Genomic DNA, 20785 nt, shown 5'->3' with positions numbered 1-20785 from the left:
ACAATGATAGTAAATATATTGATTCCAGCAGAGTCTAGTCATTCTAAGCAAGAATTCTGTACTTAGCAAATCTGCCTAGGAGGAAAAACAAAATGTTGAGTTTCATAGATGATATTAATAACTGACCCCCAAACAGAAAGAACGTGGGAATATTTAAAATGCTGAGGCAATACATACAAACCATCTTTACCAAAAACTTGTGAAGGACCCCTGTATGTTTAGTGAACCTAGAGAAGAGTTACAAAAGCAGTCTAGTAGCTAGATGAGGAAGCTGTGCTATGGAGTTAGACAAAGGCTTGATCCACATGCAATGAATTCACTTAAGTACTTGCCATAATTCGCTACCCTAAAATGAAGCTATTACTATCATTAGTGCTATTATTGCAGAAATATGCTTCAGACCTTACCTCAAGAATAGTATTCAGAGAAATACCAGTGAACAGAGATGTCAAGAAAAAATTCAAGTATGTAGGAGATTCAAGAGCATGTATTTAAAGAATTCTAAATTGAGCAACAACTCTGGATTAGAAGTTGGTATCTAGGAATGCAAGATAAATTTATAACACTGTTGGTCACTGCTCGGAGGGAGCTCACTGTAAATTTCCTTTCAGTCATGTCTAGTGTTGGATAAAAGACTAACAAAACTTCTGTTTTAATATAGCTTTTGGATTCGAATAATATACAACCCATTTGGGGGATAAGACTATTGTAACTGGAGGTTTCTCATCCCACCTGGTCCCACAGTTGCTTTTAAAATAACCACTGAGAGGCTTAATATTAATTACATACTTTTTGGCCTATTAGCTCAGGCTTATTATAGATTAGCTCTTACAACTTAAATTAACCCATTTCTATCATTTTATATTTTACCATGAGGCTTGTGTCTTGTTATCTCATATCTTGCTTCTCTGGTGGCTGCTGGCATCTCCAAGACTCTGCCTTCTTTCTCCCTGCATTCAGCTTGGCTTTTCCACCTAACTATATTCTGCTCTGCCATGACCAAAACAGCTTCTTTATTAGCCAATGGTAATAAAACATATTCACCACACACAGAGGGGCATCTTACATCAGACTATTCCAGAAGCAGTGAGGGAACTGTGAGAAGCAATGGTCAGTATATTAATGCTATAAGTAATCAAAGATAGAAACAGTGAGGGGGCAGTGGCTAGAGAGATCCAGAAGGGCTATGGTACCAGGAGATTGCTGGTAAAGTATCCCAATCATCTCAGCAGCTGCAGTCCCCTTATCTAGGAAAAATGAGGCTGCTGTTCAAGAAATTGAAATATGACACAGAGATATGTAAACAAAGCTTGCATGAAATGAAATCTGTTTCACATAAGACAGGGCAATGTAGTGGAAAATCTGTTTCATATAAGACAGAGAATGTAGGGCATATAAAGACAAGGGCCTGCGATTACTACCTGTGAAATCATGGATAAATTACTTACTCTAAAACAAATAAATGGTTGTGATTAAGTGAAAGAAAGAGAAATTAGATTGCTATATCCTGTTTAAACTAGGTATTAGGTCTATCACCAATAAAATCAATTGGATCCTAGAAAGAAGATGCCCACAAATGAAAGAATGGTTGTCATTACTAATCCACTTCATACAAGGGCAGCAAAACAGAATAGGTCATCCTTTGCTGGAAACTATTCGCAGATTCCCATTTGAATCCATAGCCATCTCAGCTGTTTATCTGCAAGAAGATCCAGGGATTTTACACAACCAGATATCTGTAATATCCAAAAATGGAACTCAGAACTTAACTCACGATCACTGACTCTATCCCTGAGTGTGTGACAAGCAAAAAGGATGACAACTGCTTTTTCACAGGTAGGTAACCACACCTGTTAAACGGTGCCACAAGTCCTTCTACACTATACTATTAAATATCCAGACTTTCAGACTTGTGCCCTGAAACCTCTAGACAGTTATTCCAGGCTGCGCCAGTTTTCTCCTTCTTCACATCTTTAGTAGGAAAGAATATCGACTTTTGCTAGCTATCCAGAGCCATATTATCCCCTCTCCTACCTCTAACCCAGCTACCGCTCTTCACCAAACACCCTGCTTGCTCTCACATGTGTAGTCCTGTCTAGTCTTTACTCTCTGGAAGGCCTTTGTTTCTCACCCACCATCTTCACGTATCCCTACCTACGCACCTAGAATAATCATCTCCTCCAGTCTCTTCCCATCGACTACTGTACTTTCACCACAGCACCGCATGATGGCCGAAAACTGCTGCGTTTCACATAACGACCAATTAGATTGCTATCTGTGCTCCTTCCAGGAATAGAAACCTCATGTCCAGAATGCCAACACTGAACTTCATACCACTTTACAACTCTTTAACCTCATTTCCCCTTTAAAAGTGGTAATGTTTATACAAACAAGTATGTCTTCTCTACACGGTTGAGAACTTATCTCCATTTCACCTTCATATCCTCCAGATACCTAAGAAAAAACATTTCTTGGTTAGTGACTGTTGAATGAATAAATGATGTGGTCTCTTGGTTAAAGCTCTTTAATAAATGATAAAATTTTGTCCTTACTAGTTTCTCAGTCTTCTTAATCTTGACTTTATCAACACCCTATCTTGATCCTCAAGAACACATATTTGACCAGCAACATGGAAAAGTAGTGCCATTTTAACCACATTATTGTTGCTTTTTAAAAAAATAATTAGGTATTTGGTCACCAAGCTTATAGGTTCTTTTTCTTCCCAGCCATCAATCTCTTACTTGGTAGGGCTTTTGCAAAAACCTACCAGTTTCTTCATGAGAAGCTGAGTGAATACTACCTTAAAAAAACAAACAAAAAACGGTACACTCTTCCAGAGTGCATCCATCTCTGCTTGCTGTGGGTACAAGCTATTTTTATCAGGTGATACTGTGATATTCCTTTTCAACACGATATTCACTCTTTCAAGCTGTTCGGCACTGTTCTATTTGGTTTCATGTTACATCAATGAGACAGTTTGAGGGAAAAGGGAAAATGGGACAGGCTATATTTAGTAACATCACTAAAATCCTAAATAAAAACTCTGAAATCTCCTAAGTTCCCTGGCTGCCCAATTTATATTCAGGACCCTACTTACCAGTCCACAATTAAGGCAAATGGGAAAAGCCTTTGTTCCAAGAGTATTTTCATGAGAATCTTAACAATAGCAAGGCATTTTCAGGGTCTCTAAAATTTTTAGGCACTGAAGGACACAGACTACTCATGTATTTCGTATTTCTAAAGTATTTCAGGATGCTAATTATCAGCTTACTTTATAATTCCTATAAATTTTAAAAATTATATTTTAAATGAATAATTACACATCTGGCTAGACATCTGGACATACTAAGGTCAAAGTAGCTATATAGTAACTATGAGGCCAAGAAACTGTTAGATGTAGAAAACCAAAGCTTCAGGGAGCTTAGACTGCAGTATCAATGTTCCTGCACATTGTAGAGCAGGAAAACATGAAAGTATATAGCACGACCCTTGAATAATCACAAGAACAGTAGGCTTGTGAGGAAACTTTATTACTCAAATGCTTTCAGTCAATGTAAGCTTAGAGATATATCTCTAAGTATAGCATCTACCATATTATAAAACAGCTCACAATATCTTGCAGGACTTGGTAGTTAAAAGTCAAATGATTTTGTCACCTGAAAGTCATGATATGGATATCAGTTTCTATTATTTCTTAGGGAATGCAAGAGTGTTGTGGTGGATCAACTATAAAACTGGCCGTGATCTTCACCCTGCCTTGTGTTCATGTCCCTCTATAATGTGACTGCATTTTATTTCTACCAAAAGATGTCATCTTTTTCTTCATTCCTACTTTGGGACTGACCTTGTGGTGTCCTCTGAGCAATGGATGATGTAGAAATCTCACTGAGTCTGTTCTTTTTTATTTGCATGGTCTCTTGAAGCCTAGACTTGTTTTGGGTAAACAAGTCACGGAGTTGGAAGGAAGGAAGACAGGGAGGGAAGGAGGGCAGGAGGGAGAAATGGAGGAGAGACAGAAGGAAGGACAGAAAGAAGGCAGGCCACACTCATACATATGACAACCCATTCAAGATCAGCAGAGTTGTCTATATGCCCCAGAACCTAATGTAAATGAGTGAATAGTTCAGCTGATGTGTATACCCAAAGGAATAAGAAATACACTGTTCAAAACCACATTTTAGAGGGGTTAGTTACACAGCACCCCTCTAGTTCATGAGCACCTGCTCATGAGTCTGGAACTGTGCTAATAAGGCCTTTACAGGAATGACTACATTCTCTTCTAACAATAATATTGATGCAGTAAATGCTATCTTCATCTTATCTGCATTCTGAGGTGCACAGAGGTTAGACTAACCTGTTCCAGTGTTAGCTAACAAACAAAGAGTCAAAATTGAAATCAGGCGTTTCAACATCCCAAGGGAATCTGCTTTAAGAAAGAAGACATTTTCTTTACCCAACAAGTAAGGATCATTTCCTGTTTCCTCTAGGATAGATACTTTCTTTTAACCTTGCTTATACTTCCAGTTGTTACATCTTAAAGGGCCATTTCTGTAAACAATGATAAGAGCAACTGTGACTTCATCTGTTGATACATTATGTCATTTGGTACTTAGAATAATCTCTGATTATTACAACATGACCTGTTTCTGAAAGAAGAAAAATTAAAAGGAGAGTGAATCTCAGGGAGACTGTGTCCCCAGTCTGGGAGTAAGGAGCCTCTCTGTGCTTATTGTCACATCTCATAACCCTAGAGGCTACACCCTGAGATAACCAATTTATATTATACACAGGAATATTGCAGCAACAATTTTCATTCACCCAATTTAAGTTCCCCATGCCTTCTTCCGGCTTTATTGCCAATCAAATATTCTTCTCAGGAAGCGAATAACAAGCACCCATTTTGTCTCTAGGTTTGGAACTGACTCTAGAAGTTCCAAAGGGGTTAAACTGAAATTCTCTGCCATGAACTAACTTAAGCTATTGTGGATACATGACTAGAATACACAAAAAAGGTACAGAACGTATAGGCTTGTACCACACAGTGATGTTTTTATTAATGATGGGCCACAGTTAAGATGGCAGACTTCTATGACTGCAGTAGAGCTGAAAATTCTCTATAGTTTAATGACACTGTATCATATATACAGTGAAACACAGGACTTGTGTTTGCGGTGACATCAGTATAAATAAACTAGTATGTTGCTAATCATACAAAACAATAATACATTTATGTACAGTATATAATACTTGATAATAATGAAATGACTTTTTCTACCTATACTATCTTTTTTTTCTTTTGATTTTATAGGCACTCTTAGAAGAAAATGTTTATTGCCAAGCATTTGCCACATTACACTAGAAGCGGGTTGGTGCTTTCTGCATTCCTTGGCTGTATCTCAATACCACACTGAGTGATTGACATATATCAGCTAGGTTTATTGTATAAGTACACTTGATGTTGACAGTGATGAAGCTACCCACCAACACAATCCTTTAAGCATATCTCTATTACTAATCAACACTTTTCTGAAATAAGAAATGAAATGTAGGAGGTTATTACTAATTGTCAAATGAATGGAATAAGCAGTCATAATCCTGAATTTGAAGGAGAAGCAAAATAAACATGGGTTTGGATCTGCCTGGCAAGGCTTTCCATGGGAAAGAATATGAAGGATGCACAGGGTAGCAGAATTCCTATGGGAACAGTCTTCTGTTGTTATAGGTATATGATTTTGTTATAGGTTGTCATGGTGATTATATCTTAAAGACATCTATGCAGTAACTATTTAAATCCAGCATATTTGGACAAGGCCAATTTCTTATATATAGGCAAAAAAGATTCATGTAAAAGTTCTAACACATCTAAAAATCAACAGGAGTTGATAATTACATCCTAAAATTTTGAAGTAACCACCAGGTCATGCCAATCAAAAGACAAAATTCAGAAAACAGATAGTCTCATACCAGTTCCATGGGGTCAGCGCAAGAAAACAATGGAAAAAAGGAAGAAATGCAAGCTATGCAAAATGCCGATGAAACATTGGAGATTGGTGGTGTAGCACTTTGGAGGCCAAGGGGAGATCAGTGTGACTGCACGTGTGCAAATTCAATCAGCTTCATTTCTGGTTCATTTTCTTTTTATTTTCAATATTCAGGTAAGATCTCCTTGACCCAACAAAACCTAATCTCCCAAGGGTACCTCTTGCCACCTCAGTCTGCACTCCACCATGTAGCAAGTTCAGCATGCAGGGTCTGCAGTGCCTAGGCACATCATTTGCACGCCCATGCTCCTGCCGACCTCCTTGACCCTCACAGGATGTTCTTTTTACTGGATTGTACTCTTTCCGTAGTGTACTCTAACCTGCTAATCCCCACTCAATTGGTTAATTTCTACTTCTTCTTCACCTTTTAGTGTAAAAGTCAATTCAAGTTGACAAGAAGAAAATCAGGAATCCTGGAAGGTGAATATCATCACAACGAAGGAAAATGGTTGGTGGCCCAAGTTGAAAGGGATCCGATATTCCAGCTACAATCCAGGGTTCTAATTGACACCCACACCGAGAAGTCTGAGAAAAGATAGGTTATGTGATAAAGAATAAAATAATTCTGTCACTATGACTCCAAGCTACAATGCCATGGGATCCTCATGGAGGCTGATGCATAAGACCAAGTCTAATTAATGGCTTTGAAGAAGAAAACATCTAACATAAGGAGGGAGAAAAGATGCCAACAGACCCCAAGTAGTCGGAAGGAAAAAGAATCAATGCTTTGGGTAATAGGATAGTTATCCAGAGAGATGAGCTCAGCAAAGTGTGTCAGTATGGATGCTGTTATCCACACACCCATCTGTAGAGAGTGGGCAGAGGACGTTAATAAACCAGCAGTCACATCATGTAGGTGGTCCCAACACTGACAGTTGCACCATGAAAAGGTGCTTTAAAGAAGCCAACAGAACAAGAGAAGACAAGAGTCAGGATGTTATAAGAAAGCAAAAGAAAGAAAAGGATGTAAGTTAAAGGACGAATACTATACTAATAATTGTACTCACTGTTTACAAATGGTTTATGGAAGTACTGAGCATATGCTAATGATATGTTTTATTTCAAGAGCAAAAAAGGCCTTTGAGGATACCAGGGAAGTCTAGAAAAGGAACAGAGTTGACAGCATGCCCTTTCTAAATAGGAGAATATGTACACTGGAGTTAAGGACAGCCATTTAAAGGTCCAGAGCTAAGATGCAAGGACTACGGGGGTCTTGAGGACATTCGGGATGTATTTGTTTAAGACCCAATAATTCTGCATAAATGAAAGCTCCATATCAAACATACTGTACTTTTTTTCATCACTGTTCTTGGTACATGCAAGGCACCCCATAAATATGTTAGTAGACTTAACAAACAGATGGATGTATGAAGGTGTATATGTATGGACAAAAATATCAGTTCCACACACACACACATGCACATATACACATTTTGAAAATAAGATAAAAAGCATTTGCCCCTGTTTGAACCAAGATTTTAAAGGGGCAGGAAAGCATCCTTGAACCCAAGTCTGCCAATGACAGTGAGAAAGAACGTCAGATGTCCTCAAGCAAAAGGTAAACTATATCTGCCTTCATCACCTCCCTTCTATGCATTTACCTCTAAATCTCTTTTCTGTTCATGCACCGCAGACTTCTAAGTTAGTATATAAACAGGCTAATTAAATCATTTCCCTTCACAGATTCAAAAACACTTCCTTCAGTTAACAAGCATGAAACAGGCACCAGGCTCACAGATAACAAGGGATAGGTGGCCAGACATCCACTAAGGAGGTGTGGTATGGTAAGTCCAGAGGTTCCTATGAAAATATAGAGCAGTCATTCCCAATTAACTTTCCAAGAGGCCAGAGGATATAACAGGCAACCCAGATGTGTGTGATGAATTGCTGTGAGGGGCAGTAGTCCATGCCGGGAATGGAGGAAATAAGAAATTCCTCAAATTACCCCCCAAGCTCTCAAGACATCCTCCTCACTGTTGCCTTAGAGCAGAAATTGAAACTATCTCCAGTAACTCCTTGGCTTCCCCAGACTTGGATCTTTGAGACTCAAGCAGAGTTCCTGGAATAGAAGGGATCTATAATTGAATGAAACAGAATTTTAGGATGGGGAGGCAACATACCATTATAGTTAAGAACATGCTAAAGAATACGTACTCTTATCCGGCCAAAAGGTCTCAGTCTTAGTTGCCACATTTACAAAATGAGATACTAATGGTCTTTGCTTTTGGCAGTTGAATCTTCCCAGAAGCAGACCCTGGGACAATCAGTAGCCAAAGAGATTTATTATTTGATTGAGAAAGTGCAAGGGAAAAGGAATAGAAATTGAGAAGCGTAGTCTCAGACAACAGTACAGATCATATCAAAGCATGGCCAACCCTGTGGAGAGTTCTGATACTAAGATTTCTCATGAGAAGTGTCTCTACATTGAGCAGAAATAGCCAGGACATACTTTATCACACGGAAACCCTGCTCAGTCATTGCTGCGGTTGCCCAATAAATGTATCCTGCCCAGAAGGAATCTGGATCCTACTGAGGATGCTCAAAATAAACAAAAATTAGCAAAGAAATACATCACTATTCAAGTTGGACCAAAATTCCAATTTTGAAGTGTAAAGTTGTATATAACTTTATGAATAAAAATAAATTATTATTTCAAACATCTTCTCCACACTTTCGGGCCCTTAGATTTAGGCAGAGCATCCTATGGACTCTGTCTATATCACCTATCCTCCTTAACTTGGCCTTTTTACTTGAGGACTGATATTACGATCTCAAGAGATGCCAAGGGAGACTGAGGTGTCTTCTGTATTGGGTATTTTAAGGCATAGAGCTATTTTCTGTTGATAATTAAACTTGTGTTCATGTTTCCTCTCTCCAAAAAGAGAAACAGGAAACAATGTACATCAAGGTGTACAAATCTGTTTGAGTGCCCTAAGACACTTGCAGGCTCTGAGGGAGTGTGGTGCAAGCATTCTTCATGTGACAGAGGAGGTATGGGAAAGCTGGGCTCTGGACTCAGAGTGGAGTGGCTGGAGTCCACTGTGCCACCAAGTTCCGCAGTCTGTGTGAACTGTAGCAGGTGACAGCAGGGAAGTACTCTGGCAGGTGAATCCGAAGGTGGCAGTGCAGTCCTTAGGACCCCATCTTGTACCTTCTCAGTGGAAGAATGCCCAGGCCCGCCTCCACACCGTCACAGCGGCAGCTTCTGCTTTAGAGGCCTTAGTCACTGCTCTGGATCTTGGTTCTAAATCCACCCACGACCACCTCATGGTTTAGTTGTAAAGGGCAACACGGCTCAAGATTCCTGAGTGGGATATGACGGATGAGGGGAAATGTGGTCACACCTGTCCTTAATTATGCATGTGGAGAAAGCAGTGCAGCGTCTGCTGTAAGTCAAGTTGTTGACATATAGGGGGCCAGGTACCCAAATGGCATTCTTTGATGACACATGAAAAGGGCAGACCAAACTCTCCTCAGAACCCCAAAATTCCAGGATCTATATAAAGAGATTTGAAAGAGTATTCTATTTTTAACTGACACAGTGTAATCTTTTAAAAATTGAGGTGGAATTTCTATCACTTAGAATTGACCATTTTAAAGTAAACCATTCAGTGGCACTTAGTATGTTCACATCCTTGCACAGCCACCATCTTTATCTGGTTCCAAAACACTCAATCACTCCAAAAATCAAGCCACGTATTCACTGAGAAGTTTCTCCCAGCTCTCTCGTTTCTCCCCATGACCAGTGCTGATCTGCCTTCTGGCTGTGTGGATTTATCTGATCCAGGTACCAAGTGCCGCATAAATGTCACATACAATCTGGGACCCTTTACATCTAGCTTTTGTCACACGTCCTGAAGACTCGTCCCTTCTATAGAACACGTCCGAACGCCATTCCTTTGTGTCACTGAATAATATCAGTTTGTTTATCTATTCATCCACTGATAGTCATTGGCATTATTTCCAATTTGACGTTTGCAAGTAGAGCTGCTATGAACATGTTACACCTGTACTCAAATAATAATTGTGAATTCTTTTGAATATCTACCTAGGAGTAGTATTACGGAGATCATTTGATAATATTGCATTTATGCTGTGAGGGACTGAAAAACTTACTACAGCGACTGCACTATTAAACATTCCAATTATCACACGAGGGTTTCTTCACCAATACTTATTTTTATTTGTTTAGTTTTTTGAATCATTACAGCCCTGCTAGTGGAGATGAGATTATATCTCACTATAATTTTGATTTGCATTTCTCTGTGATTAATGGCATAGAATATTTTTCTAATGCCCTTTTTGACTATTTTTTTAAAGATGCTTTAAATAACAAGCAGAGATCCAAATTTAGGATAAAATCCAGTTGCATGCTAGGCTCCCAAACACAAAAAACTCAACACGGCAGCTAGACCGATACTTGCCATGAGCTTCCTTGTGTTCATGCACATAAGGCAATAACAACCGACCACAAGTTATTCCTAAGCTTAACTTTGGTTTGTCTTCCCAATGGTGACCGAAACACACATTTCCATTTCAGAAATGTTATCTGAGAATCAGAGAGAGATGACACCTAAGAAAATGTAAGTTCCATAAGGATAAGACCAATAACTACAGGAATAGGGTACATCTATGGCCCAAAAAACAGAAGTGAAGAAGACTGAATCTACAATAATTCATCAAGATTCTTCTGCCTAGGGCTGGGTGAATGGTGATGAGATTAGCTAGGATATTGAATTCAGGAACAAGAATACAGTAATAAAGGAATTTACTCGGAATTATTATTAATTCAGAATTCCATTTTAACTTTTTCTATTCTTTCATTTTTATGCTTCTTTTGTAACACCCTTCGTATGTGGGAAATTGTAAGAGACAAGATGAAAATGTGATACCCAAACAAAAGGTAACAAAGTTGCTACTTACAAGCATTTCTTAAATTTCAGTATTTTAGCTTTTCTTCTTCCACGCCCTATCTTGCCCTACTCTCGGATGAAGTCAGTCCAGTACTGCCCGGTTTTCTGTGGTTATGGTGGCAGTGTTTACATGCTGCTTATCTCATTTTGGTTGGCAAATTCGTTAAGTTCGTCCTTTGGCTTATGAATTAGAATAAGCCGTCTACTGCACAGAATTACCTAGGGAAGCAGACTGTGATGCACCGTGGCTCCCAGTTAGACATACCTGGGAAGAGGGAATCTGACCTGGGAAAATATCTCTGGACTATATGCAAGTCTGTGGGGGGTATTTCCTTCACTAGTGAGGCCCAAGTGCACTGTGATGGTGCCAGCCCTGGGCATGTGGTCCTGGGGTGTATAAGAAAGTACAATGAGTGAGTTAAGCGGAGCAAGACAGTAAGCCGCATTCCTCTTTGGCTTTAAGTTCAGTTCCAGCCTCCAGGTTTTTGCTTTGAGTTCCAACCTTGGCTTCCATCAATGGACTGTGACCCAGGCTATGAACACCAAACAAACCTTTTCCTCTCCAACTTGGTTTTGGGCATGTGTTGGGGACTGCAGACCGCCAGACCCTGAATTTCTTGTAAACAATTTGTTTTCCTCTGCTCTGAGCAGCCTGCAGCTGCTCTGAGCACGAGACCCTGACGGCAGAGGAGTGGGTTCTGGTGAGTCTGCAGCTGAAAGATCCCGAGAGCTGGGGCATGGCCAGAGCCCTATAGAAGCTGCCCCTGAGCACAATAAAGCAGGCATTCTTGGCATTCTTGTCTCAAGGATGTTCCTGTGGCCCCGTCTGGCTGGCTGTCTATGTCTGTGTGTGTATGTTTTTAATTTTTCAGCCTAGTTTCCATAGCGTGGAATGAGTAGAGCGTGAAATGGAACCGGCATAGTTACAGTCATGGTATTTTATCACAGCAATAAAAAACCCTAACTAAGATGGGCGTTATTGTGGGTGTTATTGTGGGAACTCATGTTCTCCTCAAAAGTGACCATCCGCTAAATAGAGAAACTCTTGTGGAGAAACAAACATGGAGTATGAATTTTGTTAGTACATTTATGACCAGGGTCTTCCTTCCAGAGTGCTAACTACAAATATCCCCATTAAGCCCCTAAAAACAGCTGCTTTCTGACTGATCTTTGTCTAAAAATGCATGGTGTGGAACCTGAAAGGATGCTATCATCAGATACGTGGGGAGAGGGTGGTCAACTTTAGGAATAAATAAAAATTTCCTTCTATAGCAGTAGCAGAGCAAGCAATCACAAACTACAGGGTAGACAGGAGGCCAGAGTGGTACAGAGTCCTATTCTGGTCTTCAGCAACAAACACATGTCTCCATGGCATAGACTCCCTTATGTAGAGGACTTGCTAGTTCATGAGTGCTCAGAATTATTATACTTTTAAACTCTCTTCTCTGGCCAACCTTCCTTGTTTTTAATTAAAACCATTAAAAAAAAAACTTGTAACACTTCTTGTATAAGCTTTGTTAGACTCAAACTGATATCTTTGCTCAACAAATAATTTATTAATTATCCACTAACTGTAGAGCCCAGGACTTAGTACAGGACTAGGGGCCTGGAACTCTAGGGGATACAATGACTAATAAGACCCAGTTTCTGTCCTCAAGGAGCTGAGTGCCTTCCTCCATCTCTGTCAACTCTGCCTAAGGGCTAAGGGGACCAAAAGACTTCATGTGATTTTTTTCTTTTTTTATGTTCTTTTTTTTTTATTTCCAGCATTTTATTTTTTTTTCTGAGTCTTATTTGCAAGGTATTAAAGTTATTTTTTATTTATTTATTTATTTATTAAAGATTTCTGCCTTCTCCCCGCCACCACCTCCCATTTCCCTCCCCCTCCCCCATCAAGTCCCCCTCCCTCATCATCCCTAAGAGTAATCCCGGTTCCCTGCCCTGTGGGAAGTCCAAGGACCACCCAGCTCCATCCAGGTCTAGTAAGGTGAGCATCCAAACTGCCTAGGCTCCCACAAAGCCAGTACGTGCAGTAGGATCAAAAACCCATTGCCATTGTTCTTGAGTTCTCAGTAGTCCTCATTGTCCGTTATGTTCAGCGAGTCCGGTTTTATCCCATGCTTTTTCAGACCCAGGCCAGCTGGCCTTGGTGAGTCCCCTCTGCTGGTGCTGCTCCTCCTCTGCATGTGATTTTTTTCAACAGAACCATGGAAGATAAGTGTTGGTGGAGGCTGTTTGTTCGTTTCGTCTAGACCCCAAATAATCACACAGAAACTGTATTATTATAGCACTGCTTGGTCTATTAGCCTATCCATATTTCTAGCTAGCTCTTATATCTTAAATTAACCTATTCCTATTATTTTATATTTCACCATGAGGCTCGGTTCCGGCTGGCGACTCGTGTCCTTCTCCTCTGGTGGCTACATGGTGTCTCCTTGACTCTGTCTACTCTCTTCTCTCTCCACATCTCTGCTCAGATTTCCCACCTAGCTGTCCTCTGTTAAGCTATTGGCAGAAAGCAGCTTCTTTATTAACCAATGACAATAAAACATATTCACAGCATACAGAGGGGAATCTCACATCAGATAAGTACTCTTTAACAGATGGCGGGGATAGGAGTAAGAATGAAGATATTCTAGGTGAATTTAAAAAGGCAAAAGCAGATAAAAAGCAGGCTTTCCAAACTGTAAACAATTTAACACTAGAACAAATATAATATTTGAATGGCAGAAAATGCCATGTCATAAGGTTAATACAAGGGTAAAGATGGATGAAGGAAGTCAAATAAATATGCTTGGGCATCATACTGTGGATAGTGGGGTCCAAGGAAATAAGGAGGTCAGAACTGTGTTTTAGAGATAGTATTTACTACTGGTGATCAAACTGAAGGAAAAGGATTTGAAAGAAGTACAGAGTAAAGAGGATTTTGCAGTAGCCCAGCACTGAGTCTTGAAAAAGGAAACTTACAGATTACTAACTATTCAGTAGATCTACAATTCACTTCTGTGAATAACCAAAAGCTGCAGTCACGAGTCCTGACTTGACTTCCCTGCTTCTCTTTTGGAGAGATGTCATGTTGCATTTGAGGTAAGGTGACAAATGACACCTATAAAGAGCGCTACTCTTCACAAAAAGCTTCTATACTTAAAAAATACAAATGAATATTATTTCACGCAATATACTTGTATATAGGATATAAAATAAATGTATTTTTGGATCAGGGTTGCAAGGAGTTTTTCAATAGTATCTATTTGGGACAGGTTTCTCTGTGGGACACTCAAAATCAATTATGCCTATGAGTCACCAAAACAGGATTCAAGCCTGTACCCTGTCATTTACCACACTTCAATTCTTGGACAAATTGCTCATCTTCTCTAGGTTGTCATTTTTAAGAAGCTATGTGATAGGATTTCAACAAAAACAGAAGGCACATTCCAAAAGTGACTTTAAACAATATTCAGTGAAAAAAACCAAGAAAGAATGACGAAAGACATTGGGGCTGACCACAGGGGAAACTTCAGCCCGAGACCTCGAGCGAATCTGAAGAGAAAAGCTACAGCTGTAGAACGGACAGGGGTGGCCTCCGTGCATCATGTGAACCAAACCAGAAGCCAGCCAGGTAGACAGCTCTCCCCACCTCTTTCTTGTATTTCAGATATCACGATAGTGGATAGGTAGAACCCAGAAACAGGAGAACACGGGAACTCCGTGGCATCCATGAATGTCTGTGATAAAGGGAAAATGAGACAAGGTCTTGTGGGCAAATGGAATATCCTATGCCCCAAACTTAATGGCTGGCCATCTGTTGCTCACATAGATTTGTTACGAGGTTCGATGAAATAATATATGTGAAAATACACTGCAAATTTTAAACAAAATGTGCAAATATAACCATTATGAGATCTATAATAATCAAAGATGAGTAATGATACTTAAGGTTGATAGATCTCAGTCTTTGAGGATAAGTTTTTTTGTTTTTGTTTTTTCCTTTTTGGTCAAAAATTAAAATCTAGGGGGCTGGAGAGATGGCTCAGTGGTTAAGAGCACTGACTGCTCTTCCAGAGGACCCGGGTTCAATTCCCAGCACCCACACAGGAGCTCACAACTGTCTGAAGATCCAGTTCCAAGGGATCTGACACCTTCACACCAATGCACATAAAATAAAAGTTAAATAAACTATAAGAAATGTTAAAAAATTAAAATCTAAGGACAATAATCAAACAGAATAAGAAATTTTCCAGAAAAAGTAGTTCTCACAACATGGTAGAAGTAACAGAGCTCAGGCAGGAATGAGAAGTCTATTTCTATTGTGGTCTAGAACCAGTTTTTTCTATAAGCACCATTACTTGCAATTTTTAAAACAATTATTGGCAGAGAAACATTGTGTTCTTAATATGTAAATAAACTAAATATCGATTTAGTCATTAGTAGATAATATTTGGGGTAAAATTTTATTTGGCTCACAAGCCTTATAATCAAATTCAGTATCCTCTTTTAGCCTTCCTGCTCACTGCTTTTTAGCCATACTGAACCCCTTAGTTTTCCTCAAATCTCTGCTGCTGAAAACTTAAGTTTGGGCTATTCTGTCTGCTCATTTTCCAGAGATCCAGCCACATAGCTAACTTTATCACTCTCACCAAATTCTGTTTAAATGGCATTGCTTCAATGAGGCCCACTCTGTTCAGGATTGCGATCTCCCATTTGAGTCCTTGCCTCCCTTGTTTTAGCGTGCCTTTTCCTTCCACAGCATTTGTGACGTTCTAACATGCTGTGTGCCATACTTCATCATTATAGTTACTTTTAATGTCTGTCTCCCTTTGCTCTCTTGCTTACAGGGATAGCTGAGTTTGGGGTAAGCCCCTAAAGCCAGCCTGGCCCACACTAGGCACTCTATAAATACTTATTGTTTCAATCAATCCATCACCTAGTCAGATATATGAAATGGTTTCAGAGGCTCAAGGACTTTGGCAATTTTGTATCAATGTGAGTTTCAGAGACTCCTCCCCCCCAAAGGAAAATTACGTTGATATTATATTTTAAATATCATAGCCTCATCTGAATTTTCATTTGTTCCTAAATTTTTACTTATAGGTGAAACCTGATGTGATGGCTAATTCTTTTTACATGTAAAAGCACCACCATTCTATTAAAGGAAACGCGAGATTAAGCATAAATCAGCACCATAGACCATAAGAGTTTGTAATTGGGACCAGAGAGAAGGCTCAGCAATTAAGAGCATTTTCTGCTTCTCCATAGGACCAGGGTTTGAGTCCCTGTACTCACCTGGCAGCCCATAACTCTGTAACTCTAGTTTCAGAGGTGTTGACATCCTCTTCTGGCCTTGAAAGGCACCGGGCATTCACGTGTTGCAGAGATAAATGGAAAGTCAAATTATGAGTTCACATGACAACTTGATATGAAACTACCAAAAGGCAAATGGTTTCTTTGTAGAAAGTCAAACTTTCTGTTGTCATGACATGGCCAGAAAGATTATGACATCACTGCACGGCCATCTTTCTCTATCAATGAAAGACACGGTTGTTAATGGACTTAGTCATAGAATTGAACTCAGTTTGGATAATGTTCCCAGCTCTGTTTCAGTTGTAATTAGTGTCATATGTAAAAATGTATGTTTGTGTACATGCACATTTTAACACATGATAAATGTTTTAGGGTCTCTCACTGTAGCAACAAACTACATTTAAATTAAAATTGAACTGCTCCAAAACTAGAATATGTGACCTCTCTTACATATTACATGCTGAACTATTTCAAAAGAGCCAATCTAGCTTTTTAGTAAATACTTACATCATGTGTAATAGGCAAGTGTGTCCCTTAAAAATTCACATATAGAATGAACAGAACCTCTGATCACTTAGAATGTGACTGGATTTTGAAATAATAGCCTTTAAGGAAATCAAAAGATGAAGTGAGTCATATCTGTGAACCTTAATCAAATAAGATGTGTTTCTTTAAAAGTGTAGAGATTAGAAGAGAGACTTATGGAAAGACACAGATGATGATTATCCATAGTCCTGGGAAAGAAACTTCCTAAAAATTCTGCAAAAAAAAAAAAAAAAAAAAAAAACTCTGCTAATATCACAATCTTGAACTTCTCACAACCATAACAATGTGGAGATAAATTGCCCCCCCCTTTTAAAGCCATCCATTGTAAAGCCTTCATTATGTCACCTAGAGACCTTAGTCCATTCATAAAATGACAAACACTATTTAAAACTTCAGTTCCTAATCCTAAATCACAACTTACAATGATTGTGGCTGCCTTGGTTATGAAATACCATGGGTGAATAAATAATTCTACAGTGAGCAAAATTTCCAGACACAGAGGCTTGCTTTTCAACAAACCAATATTCATGTTAATTCTATAAGGTAGACTTTTTCTAAAACACACTTAGGTAGTTTCTATCATAATTTAACCATTTTCTAAAACACACTTAGGTAGTTTCTATCATAATTTAACCATTTTTAAAGAATAGTAATGTGGGATGTCCTTCTGTATGTTGCGAATATGTGTTGCTTTCATTGGTTGATGAATAAAGCTGCTTTGGCCAACAACAGGGTAGAATATAACTAGGTTTTAGGAAAACCAAGCAGAGATATGGGGAGCAAGATCGCAGAGTCAAGAGAGATGACAGCAGCTACTTGAGAAGCAAGATGTGAGGTGACAAGCCACGATCCTCCTGGTAAAATATAAACTAACAGAACTGGATTAATTTAAATGTAAGAGCTAGCCAGTAATATGCCTGAGTCATCAGCCAAACAATTATAATTAATATTAAGCCTGCAAATGATTATTTTATAAGCAATGAGGGACTGGGCAGGATACAGAAAAGCTCCCAGCTACAGAATAGAGTAAAAATTTCTATCAAAATTGACAGTAACTTCTTAGTGCTTTTATTTATTGTTTCTACCTAAGATTTAATGTATAGTATTCCAATTAATTCTCAGATCACCTTTGTAAGATCTGTATTATACCCAACCTTATGCCCCAGTTAATGAATAGACTGAGGGAAAATAATAAAAAAAAAGGACCAAGGTGTTAATTATGCAAAGTCCTATAACCACTGAGCAATGGATGATATCAGACCTGCACCATGAATATCGGAGTCAGAATCCCTTATTCAAATGTATAGCCTCTATAAATATTAGGGAGCAGTCTAGTGCTTGTAACCTGGAGATCACAAACCCACACGGGACTGCAGGCCACATAGGGTGAGGACACCTGTCTCAAAACCAAACAATCAAACAAACTATAAAGAAGGGTGGAGCTGAATGTAGCTGAGTGGTTAGTAAAGTGCTTGTCTAGCATGGAATGAGGCGGCGCTTCAAACTCCAGGACTGCAAACACACACATAAAAAGCTTCTGAGGGGTCTCTGTTAACCCCAAACACACACTAACTAGAGGAATTAGAGGCTGAGTGATCTAACTCATAACCCTACCTTGACTAAATTCCACATCAGAGTACCTTATCTTAACAAGCAAGCAACCCAGGCTAATACAAAAGGTAACTAAAGAGGATTACTTAGGAGTTCTCTGAAAGAAAGCCTGCATGTAAATCCCTGGTCTATTTCCTGAGTAGTTAGGAAATGGGGGAAAATCCTCCATAGAAGCAGGTGGGTCACAACCTTATCAGCCCCAAGGGATTTGGTTAAGTGCTTTGACATCTCAGTAGGAGTTCAACTGCAGTGCCACAGGTCACCCTGGCAGAGAGCTACCAGGTAAGGTGTGGTGAGCTCTCTACTGTCATTTTGTTGCGGAAGCAGGGAGGGAAACATCTGGATTGAACCTTTTGATTCCTTGTTACATTAATTTTATTCAGTGTTTTAAATTCAACCCACTCACATTTACAAAACACTTCACACAGACTACTTCCTCATGAAAGGAGCTCCATTCACATCTCACCTAAAACATCAAACTTATTCTGAAATGACTGAGGTTAAAGCTTGTTCAGTGTCAATTTGCAAGTATTATAAAATATGAAAAGCCAGGCAGACGAACGCAGGAGGGTAATGCGAGGGCAATGCTTTACAAAAATCAAGGCAGCCAGGGTAAGGAACTCGGATGGGCTTTTAGGAATCCATCACGCTCACTACAAACCATTGTGGAGGCAGGCATTTAAGCCCTCAGAGGGAAGATTTTAGGAGAATTATTGCCCATGAGCAGTATTGGCTAACAGCTTGGGAATCAATATGACTCATTTCCCCCCAAACCTGGAGCTGCTTTCTAGAAGTCCCCCCTCCTTTCTCCTATGGCCTTCCCAAGTCCCCTAACATATGACGGGGGAGGGGAAGCTGTGCCACTTTCGCAGGTTCACGACTTCAGAACGCGCGTTTACTGGATCTTAAATGTCTGACAACCTCCAGCCCAAAGAGAGACACTGACAACACACGGCTACCCTACCCCACGTGAGCCTCTTTTTCCCCCTTAAAGCGAGCACTGCTTAGGGCAACATAAGTGTCCACTCCGTCTGATCTAGAAACACAAGTCCCGGGGCTGTAGCAGCTGTAATGTGGAAGGGCACTCAGAGTGCATGCCTCCCGGTGTGACAATTAACGAGAGTCCCAAAGGTTGAGGGCCCCCTGAGAACCCGCGCTCGAGCACCCTGCACCTTGGGGCCGGACTTTTTGGCGCCACTAGCTTAGCAAAGCCACCCGGTGGCGGGGAGTGGCGCTAGTCGCTGCCGGGTGGCTTGTCTGGGTACCAGGTGAGGGGACGCACCCACCCAAATTTCAGAGGTCCTCTCTGGCGGAAGTCAAGGGGACAATGGGGCGTGGTCCGGAGCCCGCGGAACAGAGTTGGAAGAGACTACCGAAGCCCGGGCGTGGGGTCTGGGATGCGCGGTCCCCAGGCCCGACCCGCGGCGACCACGTGGCCGGCGGGAGCCGGAGCTGGTGACGGCGGGTGGGCGGGGCGTTGGGGGCGCTCTGCGGGCGCTCGGGTTGTGCTACCTGGTTCTGGAGTCGCATCTTCGCGGAGACGGGGTTCGGAGGGCGGCGGTAGTGGCCAGGCGGGCGCGGCGGGCCCGAGGACCTCGGCCCAGTCACTTCGCTCTGGGTCCCGCGCCGCTCACTCGTCCGCCCGCTGCGCAATCCCTATCGCCGCCTCTAGGGGGCGCTGGACGAGGAGGCGGAGGACCCATCCAGAGAGGCTGGTTCCCTTTAAGGTTAAAGGGATGGCCTTGCAGTGTTTGTATGCTTAGAAAGCCAAATGAACAAGTTTTTCAATACTGAGGCTTATGCTGTGCTCGGATTGTAAGTGCGGTAGCTTTTTCACGGTTTAAGTACATCAACACCATTTGGACAAACTTTGACAAGACGCTGTGACAGGCCCTGTGTTTATGTGACTTAACTGAGATGCTTAGAAAAACAAAACAAAACCCTCTCTGTGACAAGGATTTCTGTGACAAGGACTGTAGATACCTTAAGTGGATGCTTCAAGCTATGTTAGGCTGTTTGCTGTGTTAAGACGCCGTCTGCCCAAGTAAAGTGAGGAAGGGAACCAACTGACATCAGTAACCCAGTAACTCCCCCCACCCCCCACCCCCCCACACACACAAATACAGTTCCCAAGACTTTTCTGCGCTCAGGTTTCAGTTAAAGATACTTGTTAGCAACCCTTCAGTTATTCTGTGGTCTCCTATACCATAGCAGAGGTTTGAATAATCCAGTGTTACTAGCCTTGTGATAGGTATGATGATGAAAGTCAAACGGGGGATGGGGGCTTCTTTGGCCCTCCCGGATTCTTTAAAGCTGTCCTCTCAGGATTCAAACACTCACACTTGGACTGTTGAGAATGCCCACTATTAAATG

At 40.6% G+C, this 20785-nt stretch overlaps 1 protein-coding gene across 1 annotated transcript in view; it reads right to left on the bottom strand.

The window, feature by feature from the left end:
- Elavl4 (ELAV like RNA binding protein 4) overlaps window positions 1-20032 on the bottom strand; it is a 136524-nt gene extending 116492 nt beyond the window's left edge. The window contains exon 1 of the mRNA XM_057784279.1: window positions 19925-20032. Coding sequence (XP_057640262.1) covers window positions 19925-19942 — 18 coding nt within the window. The 5' untranslated portion in view covers window positions 19943-20032. The remainder of the gene's footprint in view (window positions 1-19924) is intronic.
- Window positions 20033-20785: the final 753 nt, after the last annotated feature.

Source organism: Chionomys nivalis, chromosome 11 (assembly GCF_950005125.1).
Source record: "Chionomys nivalis chromosome 11, mChiNiv1.1, whole genome shotgun sequence".
Taxonomy (NCBI): Eukaryota; Metazoa; Chordata; class Mammalia; order Rodentia; family Cricetidae; genus Chionomys; species Chionomys nivalis.
The sequence above is the reverse complement of the archived record's forward strand: the minus strand, read 5'-3'. Positions and strand labels throughout refer to the sequence as shown.